General features: G+C 44.7%; 1 protein-coding gene and 1 long non-coding RNA gene across 3 annotated transcripts in view; one reads left to right on the top strand and one right to left on the bottom strand.

Annotated features, from left to right (window-relative positions):
* Positions 1 to 24,818, bottom strand: part of LOC101903400 (uncharacterized) — a 61,580-nt gene extending 36,762 nt beyond the window's left edge. For both annotated transcript variants that reach the window (XR_001495172.3, XR_815651.4), the window contains exon 1: positions 21,605 to 24,818. This is a non-coding gene — a long non-coding RNA (uncharacterized lncRNA). The remainder of the gene's footprint in view (positions 1 to 21,604) is intronic.
* PDLIM1 (PDZ and LIM domain 1) overlaps positions 21,144 to 26,241 on the top strand; it is a 40,627-nt gene continuing 35,529 nt past the window's right edge. The window contains 1 exon segment of the mRNA NM_001035455.1: positions 21,144 to 21,345. Within this exon segment, the coding sequence (NP_001030532.1) occupies positions 21,250 to 21,345 (96 nt within the window). The 5' untranslated portion in view covers positions 21,144 to 21,249.

The following is a 26,241-nucleotide window of genomic DNA, read 5'->3' as shown; positions in this document are numbered from 1 at the left end:
GAAACTAAAAGCTGCTTCTTTGAAAAGACAAACAAGATTATTAAACTTTTAGTCAGACTTAAAGAAAAAAGGGAGAGAGTACAAATCAATAAAAATTAGAAACGAGAAAGGAGAAGTTATAAGTTACACCACAGAGATACAAAGGACCATAAGAGAATACTACAAGCAACTATATGTCAATAAAATGGACAACTTAGGAGAAATGGACAAATTCCTGGAAAGGGACAATCTCCCAAGACTGAACCAGGAATACAGAAAATATGAGCACGTGAATTACAGGCACTAAAATGCAATCAGTGATTTTAAAACGCTCAGCAAATAAAAGTCCAGGAGCAGGTGGCTTCACAGATGTATTCTATCAAACACTTAGGAGTTAACACCTATCCTTCTGAAACTATTGCAAAAAATTGCAAAGGAAGGAACACTCCCATTCCATACTAATTCTACAAGGTCACCGTCACCCTGATGCCAAAAAAATAAAGAAAATTACAAACCAGTATTACTGATGAATATAGATGCAAGAATTCTCAACAAAAACTAGCAAACCAAATCCAATAATACATGGAAAGTCATACGCAATGATCAAGTGGGATCTATCCCAGGAATTCAAGAGTTTTTCAATGCCTGCAAGTCAATCAGTGTGATATACCAAATCAACAAATTGAATAAAAACCATATGATACTCCAATATAGTCCAGATACTTCCTGTCTTCCTCAGACCTCTGCTCACACCTTACATTTTGAGTGGGGCCTTCACTGACTCTGTCAGACAGAGATGCCATTCACATGCCAGCCTGGTACCTTCTAACCCTCTTAAAAAAAAAAAAAAATATATATATATATATATATATATATATATGATCATTTCAATAGATGCAGAAAAAGCTTTTGATAAAATTCAACACCCATTTATTTGTTTGGCTATTCCAGGCCTTAGCTGCAGCACACAGGATCTTGAGTTGCAGCCCTTGAACTCTTGAGTTGCAGCATGTGGGATCTAGTTCCCCAATCAGGGATGGAATCCAGGTTCCCTGTATTGGGACTGCAGAGTCTTAGCCACTGGACCACCAGGGAAGTCCCCAACACCCATTTATATTAAAAAAAAAAAAAAAAAAACTCTCCAGAAAGTGGGCATAGAGGGAACCTGCTGCTGCTGCTAAGTCGCTGCAGTCATGTCCGACTCTGTGTGACCCCATAGACGGCAGCCCGCCAGGCTCCCCCGTCCCTGGGATTCTCCAGGCAAGAACACTGGAGTGGGTTGCCATTTCCTTCTCCAATGCATGAAAGTGAAAAGTGAAAGTGAAGTCGCTCAGTCGTGTCCAACTCAGTGACCCCATGGACTGCAGCCTACCAGACTCCTCCATCCATGGGATTTTCCAGGCAAGAGTACTGGAGTGGGGTGCCATTGCCTTCTCCGAGAGGGAACCTACCTCAACATAATAAAGGCCATATATGACAAATACAGAGCTAAACTAATATTCAATGGTGAAAAGCTGAAAGCATCTCTTCTAAGATCAGGAACAAAATAAGGATGTCTACTCTCACCACTTTTATTCAACATAGTTTTGGAAGTCCTAGCCACGGCAATCAGAGAAGAAAAAGAAATAAAAGGAAACCAGATTGGAAAGAAAGAAGTAAAACTCTTTGTATATGATATGATACTATAGATAGAAAATCCTAAAGATGCTATCAGAAAACTAGTAGAGCTCATCAATGAACCTGGTAAACTTGCAGGATACAAAATTAATAGTGTAGAAATCTGTTGCATTCCTACACACTAACAACAAAAAATGAGCAAAATTAAGAAAACCACCTAAATTACCATGTGGCTCAGACCGTAAAGCATCTGTCTACAATGTGGGAGACCCAGGTTCGATCTCTGGGTTGGGAAGATCCCCTGGAGAAGGAAATGGCAATCCACTCCAGCACTATTGCCTGGAAAATCCCATGGTCAGAGGAGCCTGATAGGCTACAGTCCATGGGGTCGCAGAGAGTCGGACACGACTGAGCGACTTCACTTTCACTTCACTTTCTTTCAAAAAGAATATCTAGGAATAAACTTATCTATTGAAGTAAAGAGATCTGAACTCCAAACAATGTAAGACTCTGATGAAAGAAATCAAACATGACACAAACCAGATGGAAAGATATACCACATTCTTAGACTGGAAGAATCTATATTGTTAAAGTGACTATACTACTCAAAGCAATCCACAGATTCAATGCAACCCCTATCAAATTAGCAATGATGTTTTTCACAGAATTAGAACAAAAATTTTTTAAATTTTCATGGAGGCAAAAAAGACCCTGAATAGCTAAAGCAATCTTGAGAAAGGAAAACAAAGATGAAAGGAATTCCTTGGTGTTCCATTGGTTAGGATTCCATGCTTCTACTGCAGAGGGTGTAAGTTCAATCCCTGGTCAGGGAGCTAAGATTCCCACTGCAGAGCAACTAATGAGCCCCTGTGCTCCAAAGCCCAAAAACCAGAACTAAAGAGCCTGCACACCGCAACTACTGGGCCCATGTATCACAACCTCAGAGTCCATGTGCAGCAATCAAAAGATCCTGTGTGACACAGTAAAGATCCTGCAAGCCTCAACTAAGACCCAGTGCAGTCAAATAAATAAATATCAAAAAAAGAAGACATGCGGTGGGGGTGTGTGTGTGTGGGGGGTGTGTGTGTGTGTGTGTGTGTGTGTGTGTGTGTGTGTGATGGAATATTACTCAGCCATAAAAAAGAATGAAATAATGCCATTTGCAGCAACATGGATAGATCTAGAGATTGTCATACTGAGTGCAGTAAATCAGATAGAGAAAGACAAATATATGTTAGAACTAATATGTGCAACCTAAAAAAATAGTACAAATGAAGTTATTTATAAAACAGAAACAGAGTCACAGATGTAGAAAACAAAGATATTACTTAGCCATAAAAAAGAATGAAATAATAACATTTACAGCAACATGGATAGGCCTAGAGGTTACCATAATCAGTGAAGTAAGTCAGAAAGAGAAAGACAAATATCATATGATACTGCTTGCATGTGGGATCTAAAAATAATAGTAAGATACAAATGAACTTATCTACAAAACAGAAATAGACTCACAGACAGAAAACAAACATGGTTATCAAAATGGAAAGGGGGCAGGGAAAAATTAGGAATTTTGAATTAACATATACACACTATTATATATAAAATAGATAACCAATAAGGACCTACTCTATAGCAAAAGGAACTACACTCAATATTTTGTATCTTCTTTTCCTATAAGGGAAAAGAATCTGAAAAAGAATAGATGCATAGATGTATAACTGAGTCATTTTGCTATACACCTGAAACTAACATTGTAAATCAGTTATACTTCAATAAAAAATTAAAATAAAAAATGAAAAAGAAAATTTAAAAAATATGAAGTTATTGAAGTAAAACAGAGCACCTGCATAACCACTGCCACTGAGATATAACATCTTGATATGTTCTCCATACATAAGCATGTGTGTAACACACGTGTTTGCAACCTGCTTTTTTACTTACCACAAGCACCTTTATTTTAAAAAAATATATATTTATTTTAATTCAAGGACAATCACTTCACAACACTGCGGTGGCCCCTGCCACACATCGACATGATTCAGCCACAGGTGCACATGCATCCCCCCATCGTGAACCCCTCCCCGCCTCCCTCCCCACCCCCCTCCCCACCCCATCCCCCTGGGTTGTCCCAGAGCATCAGGTTTGAGTGCCCACCCTGCTTCATGCGTTGAACTTGCACTGATTATCTATTTTACATATGGTAATATACATGTTTCAATGCTGTTCTCTCATATCATCCCACCCTCGTCTTCTCCCACATAATCTAATAGTCTGTTCTTTACATCTGTGTCTCTTTTGCTGCCTTGCATATAGGATGGTTGTTACCATCTTTCTAAATTACATATATATGCATTATATACTGTACTGGTGTTTCTCTTTCTGACTTTTACTCTGTATAATAGGCTCCAGTTTCAACCTCATTAGAACTGACTCAAATGCATTCTTTTTTATAGCTGAGTAATATTCCATTGTGTATATGTACCACAACTACCTTATCCATTCATCTGCCAATGGACATCTAGGTTGCTTCCATGTCCTATCTATTGTAAACAGACAAGCACCAATTTTGACAAAACATTCACCTCTATGTCATTGTTTTAGTGATCACACAGTTTACTTAGCAGCCCTCTACTGCTGGTGCTTAGGATGTCTCCAGTATTTTGCAACTATGGAGAGTACATGATGAACAACCTTTGGCATACTTTTTGTCTACTTTTCCCCCTAGATTAATTTCTTGGAAGTGGAATTGCCAGATCAAAGAGTATACTGTATTAAAGGCTTTCAACACACACACATTGTCATACAACTGTTGACAATATCTATCAGTTCTTCCTTGGAACTTATCTTGGATTTGTTCTTTCCTCTCTGTCACTAAGACTTCATCGTCTTATGCCCCACTCCACCCTCAACTGATACCACTTCCTGAAATCTCTTCTAAGATAAAATACTTCCTACCCACAGAATGATTGTGGATTTAGAGGTGAGAATACATTGCAGATGGACTGTCTCAAGTATTTTGGAAAAGTTTCCAAAAGATTAAAATGGGGCTCCTTAAACCTAGGGCATTGAGAGTCCAGGAGGACAGCCATCACAAAGGGGGATGAGGCAGAGCAGCTGGTGTGCGTCTAAGAGGACACTTGTAGGAAATTACAGGAGCAACAGGCCAGATGAGACGGGGAAAGAGGAACTCTGGGAAGAGAGAGCTTAGAGCTTTCAGGAAGAGCTGTAGGAAGAAACAGGACAGACAGCAAGTTAAACTTTACCCTAGGTTGGAGGCGGGGAGGGGGGTGGGGTGGTGCTTTACAGGGTCAGCTGGGAGCAGGGGCAGGTCAGAGAGAGAATAATAAACAATGGAGTCCCTTTCGAGGACCCAGCAAAGAATCACCAATTTGCTATATTCGTTTAAGGAAAACCTCTCTTGATCCTGTTCCTCTCCAGCTACTGCCTCATTTCACTCCTTCCTTTTACAGCAAAAGGCCTCAAAAGAGCTGTTTCTACTTGCTATCTCCAATTCCTCCCCTCTCATTCCCCCTTGAGCCCACTCCAATCAGGATTTTGCCCCCACGTGCCAACAAAATCCTTTCATCAGGACCCTCAGTGACCTTAAGAGCATTACACCCTGAAGACAATTTTTCAATCTAAATCCCTAGGACTTCCCTGGTGGTCCAGTGGCTAAAACTCTGAGCTCCCAATGCAGCGGCCCTGGGTTCAATCCCTGGTCAGGGAACTAGATTTCGCAAGCTGCAGCTAAGAGCCGGAATGCCGTGAGCAAGATCCTGCACATTGCAAAGAAGATCCGGAGTAGCCAAATTAAAAAAAAAAAAATCCCAGCTCCCTCATCTTGTCAGCAGCACTGGACACCCCTGATCACACCTTCCTCCTCCCTCGGCTTCCTGGACTCCACCGCCTCTTGGCTCTCCTCTTCCCTCACTGGCCGTCCTCTCTCAGCCTCCTCTGGTAGTTCCTCCTCATTTGCCAGGCTAGCAGCTTGCAGTTGGCGTTCCTAGGCCCAATCCTTGGATGTTGCCTCCCTTTCTACTTCCCCGGTGTCCTCATCCACTCTTGTGTCTTTAAAAAGTCCTCTATATGCTCATCTCTTGCCTGGGGCTCTCCCATGGCCTGATTCCTATCCACCCCTCCGCTGAAATACTGCATGGGTGTCGGAAACTTCAAGTATGTCCAGGACTAAATTCCTCAGTATATCCCCAAAGCGGCCTCTCCCACAGGCTCCCCCATTTCAGTTAATGGAAATTCCATTCTTGTTGCTGCTGTTCAGGCCAAAACACTTGAGTCATGCTTGACACCCCTCCTTTATCTCACTTCCTATCCATCAGCAAATGCTTTAAAATACAGCCAGAAGTCAAATACTGCTTGCAGAGTCCTCTGCATCCACCCTGGGTCCTAGCCAATAATCATCTCTCTCCTGGATTATTACAACAACCCACTTATGGCTCCCCTGCTCCTGTTCTTGCCTCCTCTTCCATCTGTTTCAACACAGCAAGCAGTGTTGAAAACAAAAGACAGATCATCTTAATCCTCCTTGCAAAGCCCTTAGGACTGTCCCTCTTCCTTTTCAGTTGAGTTCAGCTTAGTTGCTCAGTCGTGTCTGACTTTTTGCGACCCCATGGACTGCAGCACGACAGGTCTCCCTTTCCATCACCAGTCCTGGAGTTTACTCAAACTCATGTCCATTGAGTCGGTGATGCCATCCTACCATCTCATCCTCTGTCGTCGCCTTCTCCTCCCGCTTCAATCTTTCCCAGCATCAGGGTCTTTTCCAGTGAGTCAGTTCTTCACATCAGGCGGCCAGAGTATTGGAGGTTCAGCTTCAGCATCAGTCCTTCCAATGAATATTCAGGACTAATTTCCTTTAGGATGGACTGGTTGGATCTCTTAGCTGTCCAAGGGACTCTCAACAGTCTACTCCAACACCACAGTTCAAAAGCATCAATTCTTCAGTGCTCAGCTTTCTTTATAGTCCAACTCTCACATCCATACATGACTACTGGAAAAACCATAGCTTTGACTAGATGGACCTTTGTTGGCAAAGTAATGTCTCTGCTTTTTAATCAGCTGTCTGGGTTGGTCATAATTTTTCTTCCAAGTGGTTCCTTCTAGTGGTTCTCAAATGCCCATCAGGCTCTCTGTTATTTCTCTGACCTCATCTCCTACTCCTCCCCTCCCTCACTCAGCTTCAGCCCCACTGGCCTCCCTGCCAATGAAGGTGCCAGGCTTGTTTCCATCTTTGAACTTACTATTCCTCCACCTGAAATGCTCTTCCCCCAAACAGCTACATGGGTTGCTCACTCACCTAGCTCAGGTCTTGACTCAAGAACTTTCCTGAAGTCTTGTTACTGAAGGCGAGTTCATGGAGTTTGGGAGCAGAGAAAGGTTTACTGCAGGGCCATGGGAAGACGCCCTGGAGAAGGGAATGGCTACCCACTCCAGTATTCTGACCTAGAGAATTCCATGGACAGAGGAACTTGGCAGGCTACAGTCCATGGGGCTGCAAACAGTTGGACATGACTGAGCAACTTTCAAGCAAGGAGAACATATGGGTCTTGCTCAGAAAAACCAAAACTCCCTGAAGGGCTTCAGCAAGGTGAGAGCCGAGTGTCCCAGGGAGCATGTTCAACTTGTGCATAGTTCTCTGATTGGTTGATGGCGACCAATCCATAGGCACCAGAAGACCGATGGCTACAGGCTCCTGATCATCAAGCAGCTAATTTCCTCCATTTGGTTGTGGTTTTAGCATCTGAAAAACATGAGATACTATTATCTAGGTACTTCAGAGAAGAGCTAAAGCAGAGAATGTGGGGCATAGGGTCCTGCTGCTTAATCTTCCCTCATCACTTGGTATTTGCAACCTTGCTCCACAGAGCATAACACCATCTATCATGCTGTATATTTTTTCCTTAGAAAACATTTTATTTGGAATTAAGTTCAAAATTATAGAAAAGTTCCAAGAATAAGGACAGTACAAAGAACATCCATATAGCCGTTACCCAAATTCACTTATTGCTAATATTTTATCCCATTTGCTTTATTTGCATTCTCTTTGTCTCTCTCTCTTTCATACACACTATCACAAAAACACAACTTTTTTTCCTGAACTATTTGAGAATAGGTTATATACATGTGGCCCTTTATCCCTAAATAATTCAGCATATATTTCCTAAAGGTAAGGATAGTCTCTTTTACAACCACAGAGTTATCAGCCAGTAAATGTAACATTGTTACAAGGCTTTTCTCCCATCTGTATCCATGTTTCTCTCCAGTACAAGGTCAAGTCTGCTGCTGCCGCTAAGTTGCTTCAGTCGTGTCGGACTGTGTGTGACCCCAGAGATGGCAGCCCACCAGGCCCTGCGGTCCCTGGGATTCTCCAGGCAAGAACACTGGAGTGGGTTGCCATTTCCTCCTCCAATGCATGAAAGTGAAATGTGAAAGTGAAGTCACTCTGTTGTGTCCGACTCCCAGCGACCCCATGGACAAGTCTACTATCAGATATATAACATTTGGATTGTCTGACTCTACTCTCCTTTAATCTGAAGCATATCCAAAACCTTCCTTTGTCTATTATGACATTACCATTTTTGAAGACTAGAGTCCATTTGTAACTGAGCAGGACCCTATGGGTTCTTCTCGGATCAGACCCTTCCCCACATCTTCTGCTACAGCTCCTCTCTGAAGTATCCAGCTAATAGGATCTCAAGCATTTATTTCCTGCATTTTTCAGATGCTAAAACCACCACCAAATGGAAGAAATTTGGCTTCCCTTGTGGCTCAGCTGGTAAAGAATCCGATGTGGGAGAGCTGGGTTTGATCCCTGGGTTGGGAAGATCCCCTGGAGAGGGAAAAAGGCTACCCACTCCAGTATTCTGACCTGGAGAAATGCATGGACTATAGAGTCCATGGGGTCACAAAGAGTTGGACACAACCAAACAACTTTCACTCACTCACTTAATGGAAGAAATTAACTGCCTGCTGACAATGAGCACAAAGCCCTCACCTACAGGCACCTAAGAATTGATTAACAATTCTTAACATCCAACCAATCAGAGAATTGTGCATGAGCTGATCATGTACCTTGTGACCACCCCTCCCTTACCTGGTCTTTAACTGTTTTGCTGTAACCCTTCAGGCAGTTTGGGCTTTGAGGGGCATCAGCCACTTGTCTCCTTGTATGGCCCTGCAAGGGCCTTTCTCTGCTCCAAACTCCAACATAACATTTGGTGGTGTTTGGCCTCACCGCGCACAGGAAACTTGCGTTCGGTAACAACATGGCAAACTTCAACACCACCTTGCCAGAAGATCATGATTAGCATCAGAAAAACATCTACTTCTGCTTTATTGACTATGCCAAAGTCTTTGTGTGGATCACAACAAACTGTGGACAATTCTTCAAAAGATGGGAATACCAGACCACCTGACCTGCCTCCTGACAAATCTGTATGCAGGTCAAGAAGCAACAGTTAGAACTGGCCATGGAACAACAGACTGGCTCCAAATAGAGAAAGGAGTACGTCAAGGCTGTATATTGCCACCTTGCTTATTTAACTTATATGCAGAGTACATCATGAGAAATACTGGACTGGAAGAAGCACAAGCTGGAATCAAGATTGCCAGGAGAAATATCAATAACCTCAGATAGGCAGATGACACCACACTTATGGCAGAAAGAGAAGGACTAAAGAGCCTCTTGATGAAAGTGAAAGAGGAGAGTGAAAAAGCTGGCTTAAAACTCAACATTTAGAAAACTAAGATCATGACATCTGGTTCCATAACTTCATGGGAAATAGATGGGGAAACAGTGGAAACAGTGGCAGACTTTATATTCTTGGGTTCCAAAATCACTGCAAATGGTGACTTCAGTCATGAAATTAAAAGATGCTTGCTCCTTGGAAGAAAAGTTATGACAAGCCTAGACAGCATATTCAAAAGCAGAGACATTACTTTGCCAAAAAAGGTCCATCTAGTCAAAGCTATGGTTTTTCCAGTAGTCATGTATGGATGTGAGAGTTGGACTAGAAAGAAAGCTGAGCACCGAAGAATTGATGCTTTTGAACTGTGGTGTTGGAGAGGACTGTTGAGAGTCCCGTGGACAGCTAAGAGATCCAACCAGTCCATCCTAAAGGAAATCAGTCCTGAATATTCATTGGAAGGACTGATGCTGAAGTTGAAACTCCAATACTCTGGCCACCTGATGTGAAGAACTGACTCACTGGAAAAGAGCCTGATGCTGGGAAAGATTGAAGGTGGGAGGAGAAGGGGACAACAGAGGATGAGACGGTTGGATGGCATCACCGACTCAATGGACATGAGTTTGAGTAAACTCTGGGAGTTGGTGATGGACAGGGAGACCTGTCGTGCTGCAGTCCATGGGGTCACAAAGAATCGGACACGGTTGAGCAACTGAACTGACCTGTGAGGGGCTAAAGAACAATTTGTGACTTAAACATAACATCCTGAGAAGGATGCTGCATTGCTATGTAACATTCCAGCCAGGAAAGCATAACCTGAACCAAATCACAAGGAAACATCAGACAACCCTCTACTAAATAAAAGGGGTTGGGGGAGGTGTCACCAAAAGCAAGTCCTGGGGCTTCCCTGGTGGTCCAGTGGCTAAGATTCTGTGCTCACAATGCAGGGCACCAGGGTTTGATCCCTGATCAGGGAACTAGATCCTGCATGCTGGCAATGAAGACCCAGCACAACCAAATAAATAAATACTTTTTAAAAAAGGAAGTCTTGCTTGGTCACTATGTATTGGTTTCTTTCTTTCTTTGTTTTTTCTTTGCATCTGATAAGCAATCTGTGGGGAGATAGTTTAAGACCATACCAACATCCTCTTCCTCATCAAACGCTAGACTTTGCATCAGTGATGATTCTTGCTGGAGTTAATTTTGACAATGATATTACAAAAAGATGGTTTTCAAACTCCTGTACTCCCTCTCCTTTTCCTAGTTGGCATTCATGCTTTAGATGATGTCCTTATGAGCCCACCTCCTTGAGGTCCACATCAGGGAACTCCTGCCCCCACCTCCAATTCTGATAGGGGGCAGGCTTCCAGACCGCCTACCTCTAGTGCCCCACCTGGGTGCCTGGAAACCCTACCACCTTATCCTTCCAGCCCTGTCCTGAATCCTCTGTTACTAGAGGTGAGTCCCACCAGTAGTACAGGAAGCACAGCTACCTATCAGCCTCCCAATACCAAACTCTGTCCCTTAAGGGAAGTGCCGACTGCTGACAGAGGAACAGAGTCCACGTCCCTTTTCCTATGACTTGCAAAGAGAAATCTGGACATTTTCCCTAAGACCCCAGTTAGTTCTCAGAGCAATTCACTACACTGACAATGTTCTATGGACTTCAGTTCAGTTCAGTCGCTCAGTTGTGTCCGACTCTTTGCGACCCCATGAATCTTACTTGGGGGCAATCTCCACCTTTCTACCTGCTGTACCTCTAAAGAGAAAAGCCGGTCCTGATGAACTGATGAACTCACAGCCCCAAATCAAGGATATGTAATCTACCTTGGGTGGGGGGTGGGGAGTGCAATCCCCAACCAGGACCCCCACTGTCCTACGGCTTAGTAGTCCCCACTGGGACTACCAGCAAGGAGGCAGAGGGCTTGAACACAAGAACCCACACGCTTCAGTGAAGACTGAAGACATCATGTGCCACAACTAAGACCTGGTGCAGCCCAATAAATAAATAAAATAAAAATACCTTCTTACTACACCATCTCATCTAAGCTGAGGGCATTGAATGCTCCGGGGTTCTACTATTTTGAATATAACAATGGGCTCTTGTCCCTTGCGCATTGTGTTCGTAACTTGTCCCTTCCACAGATCTGAATGGCTGCTTACTTGTGAAAGTCTTCGGTTCCCAGACATCTTAGATATCTGTACTTTCAGGATATGTCTGAACATGTGGCACTCCCCAGAATGAGGACCTCAAGACAAGGGCACCCCAGGGAAAATTTGACCCCTATGTAAATGCTTCTCCTTATATTCACACTGTGTGGCACAAGGGAGCCTGTATATTAGGACACTGAGTCCCATTCACAGTCACAACACATACCAATACTCAATACCGTCCCAGGAGGGCCATCAGATTAATACTGGCAGGGATACGACTGGAAGAGGGGTTGGCAGCTCCATGAGGAGGCTTTGCCTACCATGAGGTAACCCTAGAAAATATAACCAACACTTTAGAGAATCTAACCCTGACCGCTGGAAATGCCCTAAATAGACTTTCAACTTCTTTAAACTCACTGGTCAATGTGGTCATAGACAACAGATTGGCCTTGGATTACTTCCTAGAGAAGCAGGGTGGTGTTTGTGTGGTTATAAACAAAACCTGCTGTACCTTTGTTAATTATTTGGACCAGATCGAGGTGGGCATCAAAAAGATTTATGAGCAAGCATCATGGTTACACAGCTACAACCAGGGGTCAGACCCTACTATCATATGGTCCACCAGTAGGGAAGCCCTCTCTCCCTAGCCTTCCTCGGTTCCTACCCGCCCTGGGCTCAGTCATGGTCATCCTTCTCTTCCTCCTCTTTGGACCATGCCTCTTTAATCCCTTGGTGAAGTTCCTGTCTTCTGGCTTACAACAGTTCCACGTTAAAATGATGGCCGTGCAAGGATTCCAACCCATACTGCCCTCTGACTTAAAACAAGAAGTTGTCCTGCCCCTGGGACCCCCTATACCAGGCATCCAGAGACTTTTACTCCCTGACAGGCAGGGTTGATGCCCCTGCCCAGCCCAGAAGCAACTATAGAAGATGGACCACCAACCTTCTGCTTCCCACAAGAATAGGAAGTAAAAATCTCTGAGCAGAGAATGAGAGGGAAAGGGGCAGGACACCAACACTAGATAATGAAGAAGAGGCACAGTTGTTCCAATGTGATAAAGACCAGCTGGAACCAGTTGAAACCAAGGTGGCCTTGAGAATAGTCTGGTCATTGACCTGGAGCTCATTATACCTTCACTGAGACACTAAAACCGCTCCCCCTTACATCATGACAGGACCAAAAAAAAGCCAAGTAGCCAGTGGTCCAATTCCTGGGAAACCTCCACCCTATTCTGAAATAGCAAGACGATTTCTCCCACTCAGCCTACGAAACTATCTATACTTAACCTATAAAAACCTATGACCCCATGCCACAGGACTGCATTCATGTTTTGAGAGGGTTCCACATTCCGCCTATGGAATGTGTCTCTCCCTAAATAAACTTGCTTTCCCTTCATTATGGCTGCTCTTGACTTCTTCCCTGCTTGAGAAGCCAAGAATCGTCACTTGGTGGTCCGTCCTAAGGACTCCCACAGGTCCCAGGATGTCACATTTCCCTCTCCTGCAATGCATCCACCACTTATTCAGGTACTTCAGGTACTTTCATACTTTCTGCATAAAAAGCTATTCCAGGTTCCTCTTGTACTTATCCTGTTGCAGCCCTAGAATTTCCTTGAGAAGCCCTGGTTCCTTTTACAGTATTTAAAAAACAAGGTTAGGAAAGCAAGTGTACTCATTGCTCTGGAGCATCTTTGCTCTTAGGCCCTTTGGGCAGGAAAACACGCATGCAAATAACATAGACATACACACACATTTCGGACAAGGCAATGGCACCCCACTGCAGTACTCTTGCCTGGAAAATCCCATGGACGGAGGAGCCTGGTAGGCTGCAGTCCATGGGGTCGCTAAGAGTCAGGCACGACTGAGCGACTTCACTTTCACTTTTCACTTTCATGCATTGGAGAAGGAAATGCAACCCACTCCAGTGTTCTTGCCTGGAGAATCCCAGGGACAGAGGAGCCTAGTGGGCTACCATCTATGGGGTCGCACAGAGTCGGACACGACTGAAGCGACTAAGCAGCAGCAGCAGCATACACACATTTAAATACATACCTACCCACAAAACATGCCATAGGGTTTACTTGTTTATCTTGTTTATCTCTTACACTAAAATGTAAGCTTCATGAAGGAGAAAATTTGTTTTGTTTTCTTATTCGTTATTGGGGTATAGCTGACTGACAAACAATGTTGTGATAGTTTTAGGTGGACAGTGAAGGGATTCAGCCATACATATACATGTATCCATTTTTCCCCAAACTCCCCTCCCACCCCAGCTGCCACATAACATTGAGCAGAGTTCCATGTGCTATATAGTGGGACCTTGTTGGTTATCCATTTTAAATATAGCAGTGTATACATATCCATCCCAAACAGAGGAGAAAATTTTTGTCTGTTTTGTTTGCTGTTGACTTTTTAGTGCACAGAATAGTGTGCAGCAAATGGGAAGTAGTCAACAGACAGCTGTTGACCAAAACAGAAGAAACAGCCCCAATAGGCTAAATAATTTGCCGAATCCTCACAGCTGACCAATGACACAGCCCTCTCTTTATCATGCTTCCAAGACCCAATGTAGGAACTAGTATCTGGCAGGATAGCAGATATCTTCATAGTCATTTTCCCATCTTAATTTTTTTTTTACCTTTTTGTTTTTAATTATTTCATTGAAGTATAGCTGATTTAAAATGTTGTGTTAGTTTCAGGTATACAGCAGAGTGATTCAGTTTATATACCTATGTATATATAATATATAATGTTTTTCATATCTTTTCCATTATTTCTGACGTCTTTTAACTCTAGACATCTGTAATTTGTATCCTCTCTTATGACCCTCTGGGATTCATAAACTCAGGTGATCAGTGGGTAGGAGCTGAAGGCTCCTAGGTGACTAGTGACTAGTTCTGGGAACAGGAGAAGCCCCCAGGCCCATCACCCAGTGGTGATGGCTGAGACCTCTCCTCAGCCTAGAATGTGATCTAAAGCAGAAAGTGGGCACTAGGTGGTGGTACCTAGAGTCAGTTATCATTGCTAGGGTACCCAGTGGCAGCCCTGATGCTACCCAAGGAATGACCACACGGAAGTAGAGCTTCAGAGAGATAGGAGAGAAGACAGACCCAGAGGGAGTAGGTGGAGACCCAGCAGAGAGGAAGCCACCCTCCAGGAGCCCTGGCGTCATGGAAACTGGCCCTGCCACTCCATCTGTCCTTGAAGTCTATAAATAGTTGGTTTCAGTATCAGCCATGGCCAGACCAGACCAGCAGCATGGGCAAACCCTGAGAGGAAGTGGATTTGGGGGAGGATGTCCCACACACAGAGAGAATGGGTAGGATGAGAGGAATGAGATGAGATGGAGGGAAAGACTTTGCCTGTCCCCACTGCACACCACAGCAGGTCACTGGCATTTAACCCACCCCACAGAATTTTCAATGCTGCCGATCATTTAGTAATGTCATTTAGATAGATCATCCCCCACCCTTCCTACTACTTTGTTCTGTTTCTGCTGCTTAGTATAGCCTTTTTGCCTTCTCATTTGCTCATACATTTAAAGCTTATCTCAATTTCTACTTCCTCCAAGGAAGAAGTCCAAAACGCCATCCCACCAAAGACTTCTAATCAAGTTGCTGACACGTGGGCTGGGGGTGACCCTGTTAGTGAAGAAAGAAGACCTGTGCCTTGGGCCCTCTGTGAGTTGGGAACATGGGGAATCTTCTAGGACCCTAAGAATCCCTGAGTAACCTCCTGTCCCCCCTTTTCTGTTACAAAGTCTCCTGAACACTATAGCTCCTCCTCTGCCTCCCCAGCCCAAACTGTTCTCTGTTACTTGGTTACTGAGTGCTTTTAGGGAAGTCTCTTAACTTCTCTGTGCAGGCTGAGTTTGGTTCCAGAGACAGGGTTTCTAGGCAGGATGTTTATTAAGAAGGGCCCTTGGGCTCTATGCCTGGTGGAGGGTGTGACAGGAAGCTGGACTGGGCAGAGGGAGAAGCTGAGCTCCACGGAGCCCTGGAGCCAAGCCATAATGACCCATCAGAGAGGGCCCATTTTGGGACAAATGGCCGGTCCTTTATCCCCACTAAGATCAGTCACTGAACACAGCCTGGGGACAGGCATGCCCCTGGGGAGTGTCAGTCCCTGAGGGGGCTAAAAGCTAAAGGGTGTCCATCTCCCAGGAGCTGGAAAATTAAGTCCTTCCACAAAGAGAGAACTGGGCAATGCAGCGGTGCCTCAGCTTTTTCCTATAATAAGGGCATCATGACACTTCATTGGGCTCTTCTCTGGATAAATACAACCATATATGTCAAGTTCCTAGTACACATTCTGACTTGTTTAGTAATGAAGACCAAGTTCATTTTCTGAATATTGGGCTAGAATCAGGTGGGTAACTCTGACCCCAAGCTACCTTTCATCTTTTGGGGAGGTGACCAAGAGGTGGGTCCAAGTGCACTAAGACTCAAATTTAGACTTCTGAAGTTTTTCCTCATGAGGTTACATAAAAGTTCATTGAAATATAATAACAGTAATGAAATATGTTAATCACCCAACTTCAAATTCAGGTCTTAGCAGATAAATTATATTTTTTAAACAATCCATTATCTTGTGAACAACACTACTCTATGACATTATCTTTTTGTCTTCTCCAATACAGAGGTTCAATAGGAGCCACCTTATCTACGATTCTGTTTTGGAATTTCTTCTTTTTTAAAAATAATTAGTTTATTTTGCTGTGCTGGATTTTAATTACCGTGTTCGGGGCTTTCTCTAGTTGTAGTTATCAGGGACTATTGTTTTTTGGGGTGGATGGGCTTCTCCTTCTGTGGTTTCTCTTGTTTTGGAGAAGGGACTCTAAGGTGTGTGGGCTCAGCAGTTGCAGCTCATCGGTTTAGCTGCCTTGCCACATGTGAGATCTTCCCAGGCTAGGGATCGAACCCTTGTTCCCCTGCAGTGGCAGGTACATTCTTAACACACCAGGGATGCCCTCTTCTTTGAACATTCAGGGATGCTTGAGAAATGGTAGTGGTCTGGCCTCTTTGACGATTTGAAGATTTTTGTGCCACATGTTCAGGGAGCCAGGAAGCAGGTGGACAAAATACCTGCTTGTCTGCTAGGCACACGGCAGGCCTTAGATCCCCCAGCTGATCTGCCCACACCTTTATCAGCCAGGAGGGGACTTGAGCCAGTTCCGGTGTCCAGGTGTCCTTAGGCGCCCCGCCCCCCCGCCTTGTCGACAGGAATCCCAGAGCCGCCCAATCCCTAACGGCCACTTCAGGATTCCACCTCCCCACCCCCACCCCCAGACTGAACGAAAAAGCCGGAGAAAGGAAAGAACTGGGAGCTGAACTTCCTGCCCAGTTCCTGGCGCAGCGGAGGGCAACTCCCCCGGGTCGGCGGTCCTGGACCGGCGCGTGGGATCCCAGTACACCGTACAGAGTACAGGACGCTGACCCTGGGAGTGAGGTCGCGAATTGCGGGGCCAGACAAGCGGGATAGGACCGGCGGGAAAAGACGTCTTTGTTTTGCGAACCTCTGAGCTTGGGTTTCAGTGTTTCAGTTCTTTTCAGCGGGAGAAGAAACAGTTGCCCTGATGTCTTTAGATCTGGGTGCCCCGGGCAGTTGCATTGGTTTGGGGATAGGGGTGCTGCCGCTGCGCGCGCCCCAGCCCCACCCCAGGCGGCTAGATGAGAGCTTCCGGCTCTCTAACCCCTGGACAGAGCCGCCTCAGATCTCAGTGTAGGCTTGGAATCCGGGAGTCACTTACGCCCCATCTTGAGTCCCAGAGGAGGGGTCATGGGCACGATCTCCAGGAATGGGAGCTCTGTAGTCCCCTGAGCTAGTCCAGGACTTGTCCTGGAAATTAAATGAGACCGTCTGTAACGCCTAGCTCAGCCCTAGTCTCACAAGACCATCACAGCAAAACATAAATAAATAAATGCATTTAAAAAATAATTAATTTAAAAAAGGAATGAGGCTGCTATTCCAGGAAGCAGTGGTTCTGAAGGGTCCTGGCAATTGCACCCTTGGTGTGGGAGTAGACAGCTCTGCAGAAGCCAAGAGGGGGGCGGGCCTGTTCGCTCGGGAATCCACTAGCAGACAGCCACCCACCCTGTTCTGTCCACTTGTAAAACTGAACAGTTGGAAAGGCCCACTATTCCCTGACTTCCTAGATCACTGCTCCTCTGTCCTTTTCCCATCCTCCTTGCTTCCATTTCTTAAGCATCCTCTCTACCTTACCCCCACCCCCTCATGCACAGGTATTTTCATCTAAAAAACTATTAGTTTTTTGAACTAAAAGATTTTTAGATCAAAAAATTTCCATGGAATTCATTATAATAATAATAAACAAGGTAACTGAAGTTTAGAGAGGTTAAGACCATTCAACTAGTACTCTGCAGGAGTCAAGAGTCTGAGGGAACTATAGAGTTTGAATTAATAAGTAATGGTTTTAAGATAAAACAAGGTTGCTTGTCTTTGGGGGTCAGAGTTGTCAATCCATCACTGGGCATTTTCTGAATAGAGGCTGTGTGTCCAACTCAGAGCTAGTTCACTGGAGCAGGGGGAAGGAGATCAAAAAGATAGAAGACGAGGGCCCCCAGCGGGAGAAAGATTAGCATTTAGTCTCCATCCAAGGAGCTGAGGCCATTTAATTAATTTTTATTTTGAAAACTTTACGTCATGTTAGAAGAAATTATTGGATGGGCTAAAAAGTTCGTTTGGGTTTTTCTTTAATATCTTACGGAAAAACCTGAATGAACTTTTTGGCCAACCCAATATTTAAAAATTTTTTTCTCCAATTGCATCTCTCAAAGTTTTTGTACTGTCTCCTAATTTTTGGCAGTAGGTAGACATAATTTTTATTTTTTATTTATAAACTATAAATAATTTTGTTTACAAATAATACTTGGTTTAGAAATAATTTTTTCATTCTTTTTTTATATAATCTTGAAAACACATTTCCATGCCTTCTCATCGACTTCATGATTATCATTTTTAGGCTGTGTACTACTCCCTCACATGGCCATACCATATTTAGCTACTTTTCTGTGGCTGCTTAATTCCAGTTTTTTTTTTTTTTTTGGTCATTATAAATAATGCAGCTATAAATATCTTTGTACATATAGCTTTTTCTTTTAAATTATATCCTGGAATCAGTGCCCAGAAAGGGAATGGCCTGGTCAGAGTGTTGACTGTTTTTAGCTTTTGCTGTGTAGCGCCAGGCTACAACTGACAACGTTTAAAAACTAAATGATGTAACCTATGTACCAGTGCCCTATATCCAAAAAGAATACTGTAAAGAATAGGAACTGTTGGCACTCACGATGTATCAGGTCTATACATCTAGGGATGAATGAGAGGCAGTTCCCACCTTTGGGAGCACAAGAGCTGTGGCTCTTCAACCTTTTTCTCTTCCTAAGACACAAAATATTCAAAACTGCTCCCCATCTTAGGGCAGACCCAGAATTTGGTTAGTCTCCCAAATTCTGCAGGGACTTGAAACACAAGCATGTTTTTAAATCAGGAGAATCTTAATCAAAGATGGTATAATTTTATCTAATAACAGTGTATGAGATACAAAAATTTAAATATATTTGTGTAGGATTGTAAGATTAATAAAAGTTAATGTAAATATTAATTTATTAGATTTAAATTATTAATAACATCATTCAAGATGCTCCCATTCTTATTTTTTCTGCACTTGATAAATTATTCTCCAAGAAATCTTAGTATGTCTCACAATGATTATGTTTTTTCTTTTCCTTTATATTTCTTCTGATTTTTGTTTTATGTATCTTTGTTCCTTTGTTGTTAGGTGTCTAATGGTTTATAATATCTATATTATTTGGGAATTATACCTTTTATTATTAAAAATATTCATCTTTGTTAAAAAAAAAGATAATTTTTGGCTTTGAATGGAGCAGGTAGCTGGCTCCTGGTGGTAACACTATTCTTTTTTCTCACATCCAAGAATATCAGGATGCGGAGTGGGTGGAAGGGATAAATTAGGAGTTTGGGATTAATAGATACACACTGCTTTATATAAAACAGATAAACAGCAAAGATCTACTGTATAGCACAGGGAACTATGTTCATTATTTTGTTATAACTTCGAAAAGGATCTGCAAAAGAACATATGTCTGAATAGTAAATCAACTAAACTTCAATTAAAAAAAAGAATATCAGGGTGCAAAATGAGAGGGATGGATAGATGACATAAATCCACTTTAATTTCTAAATTCAAGCAAACCATTCCCAAACCAGTCACTTGTCCTGTGACACAATTGGACAAGTAAGATGATCCCTATATGTGTAAAGCTCTGCACAGGGCATCTGGGTAGGTAGGCCAGTATCACGAGGAGACAGAACACTGGGGCTCAGGTGGCAGCATGAATTGGAGCCAAGAAAAATATGAAGAACCTGAGATTCAAAGGTCATAAGGTTGGCCAATGTATTGCCTTCATTAAATACTATTCTTAGGCTCTGGGATACAGCAGTGACCCAAACAGATAAAAACCCTTACCCCTGGGGAACTAAACCTTAGGGGTGGGGGCCGGGTGCAAATTAGTGAAATACTGATTTTGTCAGATGATGATAAACATAATGGGAAAATAAAAGCAGAGGAAGGTGACTCGGTGTTCTGGAGAGGAAGTTTTAAATAGGGCTCTCGGAGATGACCGGACTGAGACCATGACATCTGAACAAAGGGCGAGCCTTAGGATGTCTGGAGCAAAGCATTCCAGGAGCCCTGATGCAGGGCCTTGAGGCTGGAGCGACAGGCCGGTGTGGGCAGAGAGTGGCACAAGGAGATGAGATCAGAAAGGGAGCTGGGGCCATTCCGTGGGTGGCCCTACAAGCTTCTTAGGCATTCAGCTTCACTCAAGAGTAAGTGGGCAATGAGACGTGGTGCGATCTGGCCTGGCGAATGTACTCCAGAGCGAGGGGGACAGAGCCCACTTAGGAGGATAGCGGCGCCCTGGGAACCCAGGTGTTGGGACTCAACCCGGTTACCTCTACACGCAGCTGGTCTGCCTCAGACTTGAGGTCTGAATTGTTGGGAAGGTCAGAATCTACGGCGAATCCAGCCTGTAGGAGAGGTTTCTAGGAAGGTTTTGAAGTTCCCTTACAAACTCTCGCGACGGTCTCATTAGCATTAACAAAGTTCCAGTGTGGGGTTCTTTAGCAAGGGGAGCCTGCGCAACAGTCCAGTTACACCACTGTCAGCTGCGTGGCCTCGGGCAAGTCTTCTAATCTCAGGCCGACTCAGCTAATTTATTTGTAAAATGGAGCTATAAATGCCCTGACTGCTTCACATTTTCTAGCGAGATCACTGGACAGCATCTTTAAAACATCACTGTCGTTTACATGAAAGCAAATGTGAAAATGGAGCTGACCTCAAAGGGGTGACTTTGTAAAGCACTTTCAAACTGGTTTTCAAGCGTAGACTCCTCCGCGGTCGCCGGAACCTGCCCGCCTCTCACCTAGCGCCCGCGGTGGGGCTGGGAGCCCGGCCGGGCTGCGCCCGGGGCGGGGCTGTTTAGATCCCTAGACCCTGAGCTGACCCCCGGCTCTCGGGCCAGACTCTCTGCCCGGGCCGCGTGCTGCGGACCGCGGGCGGGAGGACGGGAGGGGCTGGCGGCCGCGCGCGGCCTGGGAGGAGCCGCCCCCGCCCTCCTCCTGCCTAGCTCCCGCCCGCCGCAGGCTCCACCGGACCGCGCCGCGCGCTCTTTCTCCGACAGCTGCCAGGGAGCCCAGTTCGCCACTCCGCGTCCTGCCCCGTCTGTCCCCTTGGGTCGCCACCCGCCGTCGCCGCGCCATGACCACCCTGCAAATAGTCCTGCAGGGCCCGGGACCCTGGGGCTTCCGCCTCGTGGGGGGCAAGGACTTCGAGCAGCCTCTCGCCATTTCCCGGGTAAGAGGAGCCCGGGACGCGCGGGGAGCGGAGCCATCCCGGGCTGGGGAGTGGCGTGCCCTGAAGGGGACCTGGGGCGGCCGGAGCCCCGTGGGCGCGGTCGGAGACGGCGGTTTTCTGAGCCCGGGACGGAGCTGGGATCTCCGGGCGCGTCCAGGTGCGCCAGGTGCGCGGAGCGCTTTCCGCACGTCTCGGGCCCGCCGCCCTTGCCGGACGCCCGGCTCGCAGGCGAGCCAGGACCTGCGGAGCATCCACTTACCGCGTCTGCAGGACAGCGGGGGCCAGTTTTCGTTCCTTCGCCTTGAAAGCTTGGCGGGCGTGTGGACGCGCTTTGTCAACGGGCGAGGGGCTCAGTGTTCCCGCAGATCCCGCTCGCTGGGAGATAGCACTCCACTGTTCTAACAACGCCGTAAAGCGGCCGAAAGCAGTTTGGAAATAGCAGGAACCACCTAGAAACTGAGGTGGAGCGGGTGGGAGGTTTACTAGGCCGGGGGTGGTGATAGGGGCGGCCCGCGGGGGACGAGTGAAATTAACAACAGTGGAAGTCTAACTCATTGGACTTCATTCATGGCCGTTTTACCTCTCTAATGTCTTTTGGAGAAATGGCGGGATTTTACCACCCGAATAAACCCTCTTGGATATTCCACTCCTTTGCGGGAGATGGCTGTGACATATTTCGCCTGGCATTTCGGGATTATCAACCGATCAGCTTTAAACAGGGAGGGGTGCGATGAGGGTCCTACTTTATGTGTGTGTCAGGGGGAAGTGGTGTTTGAAAAATTCTAAGAGAGCCCTCATCTATTTGGAAGGGCCCAGGTTCAACTGGAGATGACCAGATCCATCATTCCCAAATAAAGTGGAAACCCGAGGGAGATCCAGACTTAGCGTTTGGAAGCCCAGGTTTGGTCATCTAGTCTGGGCTAAAGGCAAGCTTGAGGTCCCACTGAGAGGTGCCACATTCAATGTGCCACCTGGAAGTTGGCCCAGAAATTTTTGGATTGAATTTAAAAGGGGAGCTAAAAGCACTCTGGTATCACTCTTTGCTAGGCTTCTCATTCCATTCTTGGGCTCATCTGCTTGCTGAAGGTGACCCTAGACCTGCCTTTCCAGTCATCTGAACATTCCTCTTTTTTAGAGGGGCAGTTTGGAGAGGGAGGGGAGTACCTACAGGTCATTTTGACTTAAGTCCCTGCTTCCAGCCCCGGAAAGAATATGGAAGGTACAGGAGAAAAAGAATCAGGGCCTCCTCTGAGTCTTCTGTCCAGCCATAGTCCTACCTACGTTTCCTTCCAGGTGGGCCTAGTGAACTGATGAGGTCTTCTTTAACCATCCCACTCCTAGAAGGGACAGGTGCTTCAGTTCTTAGGCACTGTCTCCTCCCTATCTTCCACCTCTTGTCCCCAGGGGGCCACTTTGAGTATTGCCAGGTACATACTATCTTCCCAGGCACCAGCCAGATTCCTCAAGTGCAGAAACTACCTTTCCCAAATCTGGACCCCCGTGCCCAAGCTTGGCACTGAGCTGAACCTGGCTGTGCCTAGTAAATCTTTGCAGGCATATTAATAAATGCTTATCCAGGGGAGAGACATTTAGACTCGCTTACCTCATAGTCCATTTGTCCCCACTCTTTGTGTCTATAATTAACCTGTCAGCCCTCTCAGCTTCTGAATTTATATGTCACATGAAACCTTTTCTTTAGAATTGGAGAATATGGCTCCTGTTAAGAACGGAAGACAGAGCAGGAGAACAGAGTAGCAGTGATTAAAACAAACAAGAAAACCAAAAAAACTTAAAAAACTCTAAAGGGAGGGGAAGAGAGATTTTACTGGTCATCTGTTGAAAGGGTGTTACTGCCTGTCATTTTAGCTGTTTTGAAAAGGCTTAATGCAAGTGGCGCTGTGCAGGAATGATGGTAGGGGGTGGTACTGAATTCAGTACTGTGAATTCAGTAGTCTGTACCCTTATCTGTTTATTTTTTTATTAGCACAAGTGTCATGAGCATGTCGCATATTCTAGAAACTATGCAAAGCCCTAGAGTTCCAGAAATGAGAAGACACAGCTCCACTCTCAAGATGTTTGTGGTTTAGTGAGGAAAGCTAATCTTTATAACACCCTGGGCTGTCCTTTGATTGAAAAGTGAAGGTGATTCGGAGGAGGTGACATCCTCTTGATAACAATTATTTACCTGTTTACTCACCTCATTATTTCCACATGGAAAAAACATGGAACTCTGAACTTCCTGAGCATGGGAAAGTCATTGTCATAAAGGGTCCCCAGGTGGGTAAAATCTGGTGTAGATTTGATATTTGGTTCTTACTTGAGTTGTCCCTGGAGGGAGTCTCCTGTCTGAGGCTGTCTTTTTTTTTTTTTTTTTTAATCTCCACAATGGGGATAACTCTGGTCACTGGTGGGTTAAGGTATGTGAGATTGCTCTGTAAACAGTGAACAGTATTGAGGTGTGAATGTCCACAAAGTTATACACACCTGGTTGGTAGGTGTGCTACATTTATCATCGGGGCAGATACAGTTTGCTGTGGTTTTTTATATGCAGACTTTGAGTCTCCACACCAAAGCAAACCGTAAAATTAAGCTGGAAGAGGAGTGCCTTTTACTTAAATAGCTATGTTTGCTTTCTCTTGCATGAATTATTCTGTTATTAGCTCCATCCTTTTGTTAAACTACTGAAGTTCCTGAATATAACTCTGAAGTCTTGGGTACTTGAAATTTTTTTTTTTAAACTTAATTTTATTGTAAAATTAAAAAGTCATAAACTAAAAATGCACAGCAAGTGGTTATAAATAACCAGTAGAGTTACTACCCAAGTCAAGATATAGAACATTACAGAGTGCCAGGCTGGGCTCCCTGTGTTACATAGCAGCTTCTCACTAACTGTTTTACACATGATAGTGTGTAAAATATGACCCGGAGGATGGGGAGGGAGGCTTAGGAGGGAGAGGATTTATATATATTTATGACTGATTCGTGATGTTGTATTGTAGAAACCAACACAACATTGTAAAGCAATTTTCTACCAATTAAAAAAAAAACAGCCAGACCTCAGCAGCTCACTAACCTGCCTCATTGTTTTTCACAAGTTTCAGAACAGAAACAAACAGAATACATTTGTATGTGTGTGAATAGCTGCTTTTATTCCTCAGTATTTTCATCTGTGCTTTTGTGATAAATTTTCAACCCAGATCTCCAAATTTGAATGGATAAAACTATCTTTCTTCCTTTTCCCAGTTTTTCATTTAAGCCTCTACCTTGGACTCCCTACTTATCCAGAAACACATTTGCAGTTGTCCCCTGAGATTTTTTTTCTCAGTCAGATCTACAGTTGTCTATCTCCTTGAGTTTTTTTTTCCTCCATGTCAATTTCTTATTTCCTCTAGTTGCTTTCAAGGGAAGCCTTCAGAGGATTTACACCCTGGCCAAAATTGCTGTTGAGTTTATGTTGACTGTTTTTCCTCTCCCAGCAACTGACAAAAGACAGGAAGGGGTGGAGCCAGAGATAAGGGATGCTCTTGGTAGGAGGCTGCTCATTTGCCTCTTGAGTCCTGGGGAAACCTCTGTTAACAGCCTCTGGTTTTCGCTTGTGCATCCTAAGGGGTGCTGAATAATGGATACTCTGTAGTCAGAAGGTCTTTTCTGACTTTTAAGAGTGTTATTTCCAGATTCAAGGGCTTACATCATGTCCTTAAGGGTGAAAGAGCAGGGCTTATCTGTCAGATTGTGAAAAGCCAGTATTGTCCATAAAGGCTCATTATGCATTAATGGTCCTTGCTGTGTGCTCCCTCATTCTGTGAAATCGATCACCTAGGAAATATTAGCTGCTCCAGCTGGTCAAAGGAGTGGAGGAAGAGGACGAATTACAGGGAATGTCATGGAATGCTTGAGCCTATGGCATGAAACTGTCTAAGCTGTGTTATGTCCCTTTGACAAGAGTCTCTGCTGCTGCTGCTGCTAAGTCACTTCAGTTGTGTCCGACTCTGTGCAGCCCCATAGACGGCAGCCCACCAGGCTCCACCGTCCCTGGGATTCTCCAGGCAAGAACACTGGAGTGGGTTGCCATTTCCTTCTCCAATGCATGAAAGTGAAAAGTGAAAGTGAAGTCACTCAGTTGGGTCCGACTCTTAGTGACCTCACAGACTGCAGCCTACCAGGTTCCTCTGTCCATGGATTTTCCAGGCAAGAGTACTGGAGTGGGATGCCATTGCCTTCTCCGAAGAGACTCTGCATGTTACCCCAACTCCTGGGTGCCAGCCTGTTGGCTTGTCTTTGAGGAGGAGAGAGCGGAGAATGGTGTTAAGGTATTGCAAGTGAAGTTTTGACCCTGTGGACTGCAGCCATTGGAATGGGATACATAATTGAGAGGAAGTTATCATCTAACCACTGAGGTCACTTTCCTAGTCTGATCAGGACTGGGAGAAGCACCATAATTCGTCTTGTCCTGGAGCTGTTTTCTAAGCTCTGCTCATTCCTTGGCATACCTTGTCACTGCTCCCTGGATGAGAGGGAAACAAGTATTCTTTGCATTTTACAGGTGAGAAGCTCCATGCCCAAAGGTCAGGCAATTTGAATTTACAGATTTTTCAGTGAATGAACTATTTCTTAGCTTCTTTGTAAAGGAAAAGGTAAAGGCTCATTAAAAATGAGCAAATGTCATAAAGTTAACTTTTAAAGGATAATTTGACTTCCAGTATGTCTCAGAGGAGAGCCTGAAAAGCTGCATGGTAGAGTGCCCGGGACAGGAACTCAGGCTGACCTCCAATCCTGAACACCACACTGGGTGACCCTGGGTATGTCACATGCCTTCTCTAGGGTTCAATTCTCTGTGAGGATAAAATAAAGAAACAAATGACCAAACCATTGATTTTGTACCCTTTGAATACGAGG

Source organism: Bos taurus, chromosome 26 (assembly GCF_002263795.3).
Source record: "Bos taurus isolate L1 Dominette 01449 registration number 42190680 breed Hereford chromosome 26, ARS-UCD2.0, whole genome shotgun sequence".
NCBI lineage: Eukaryota > Metazoa > Chordata > Mammalia > Artiodactyla > Bovidae > Bos > Bos taurus.
This window is presented reverse-complemented; position numbering and strand designations above follow the sequence as displayed.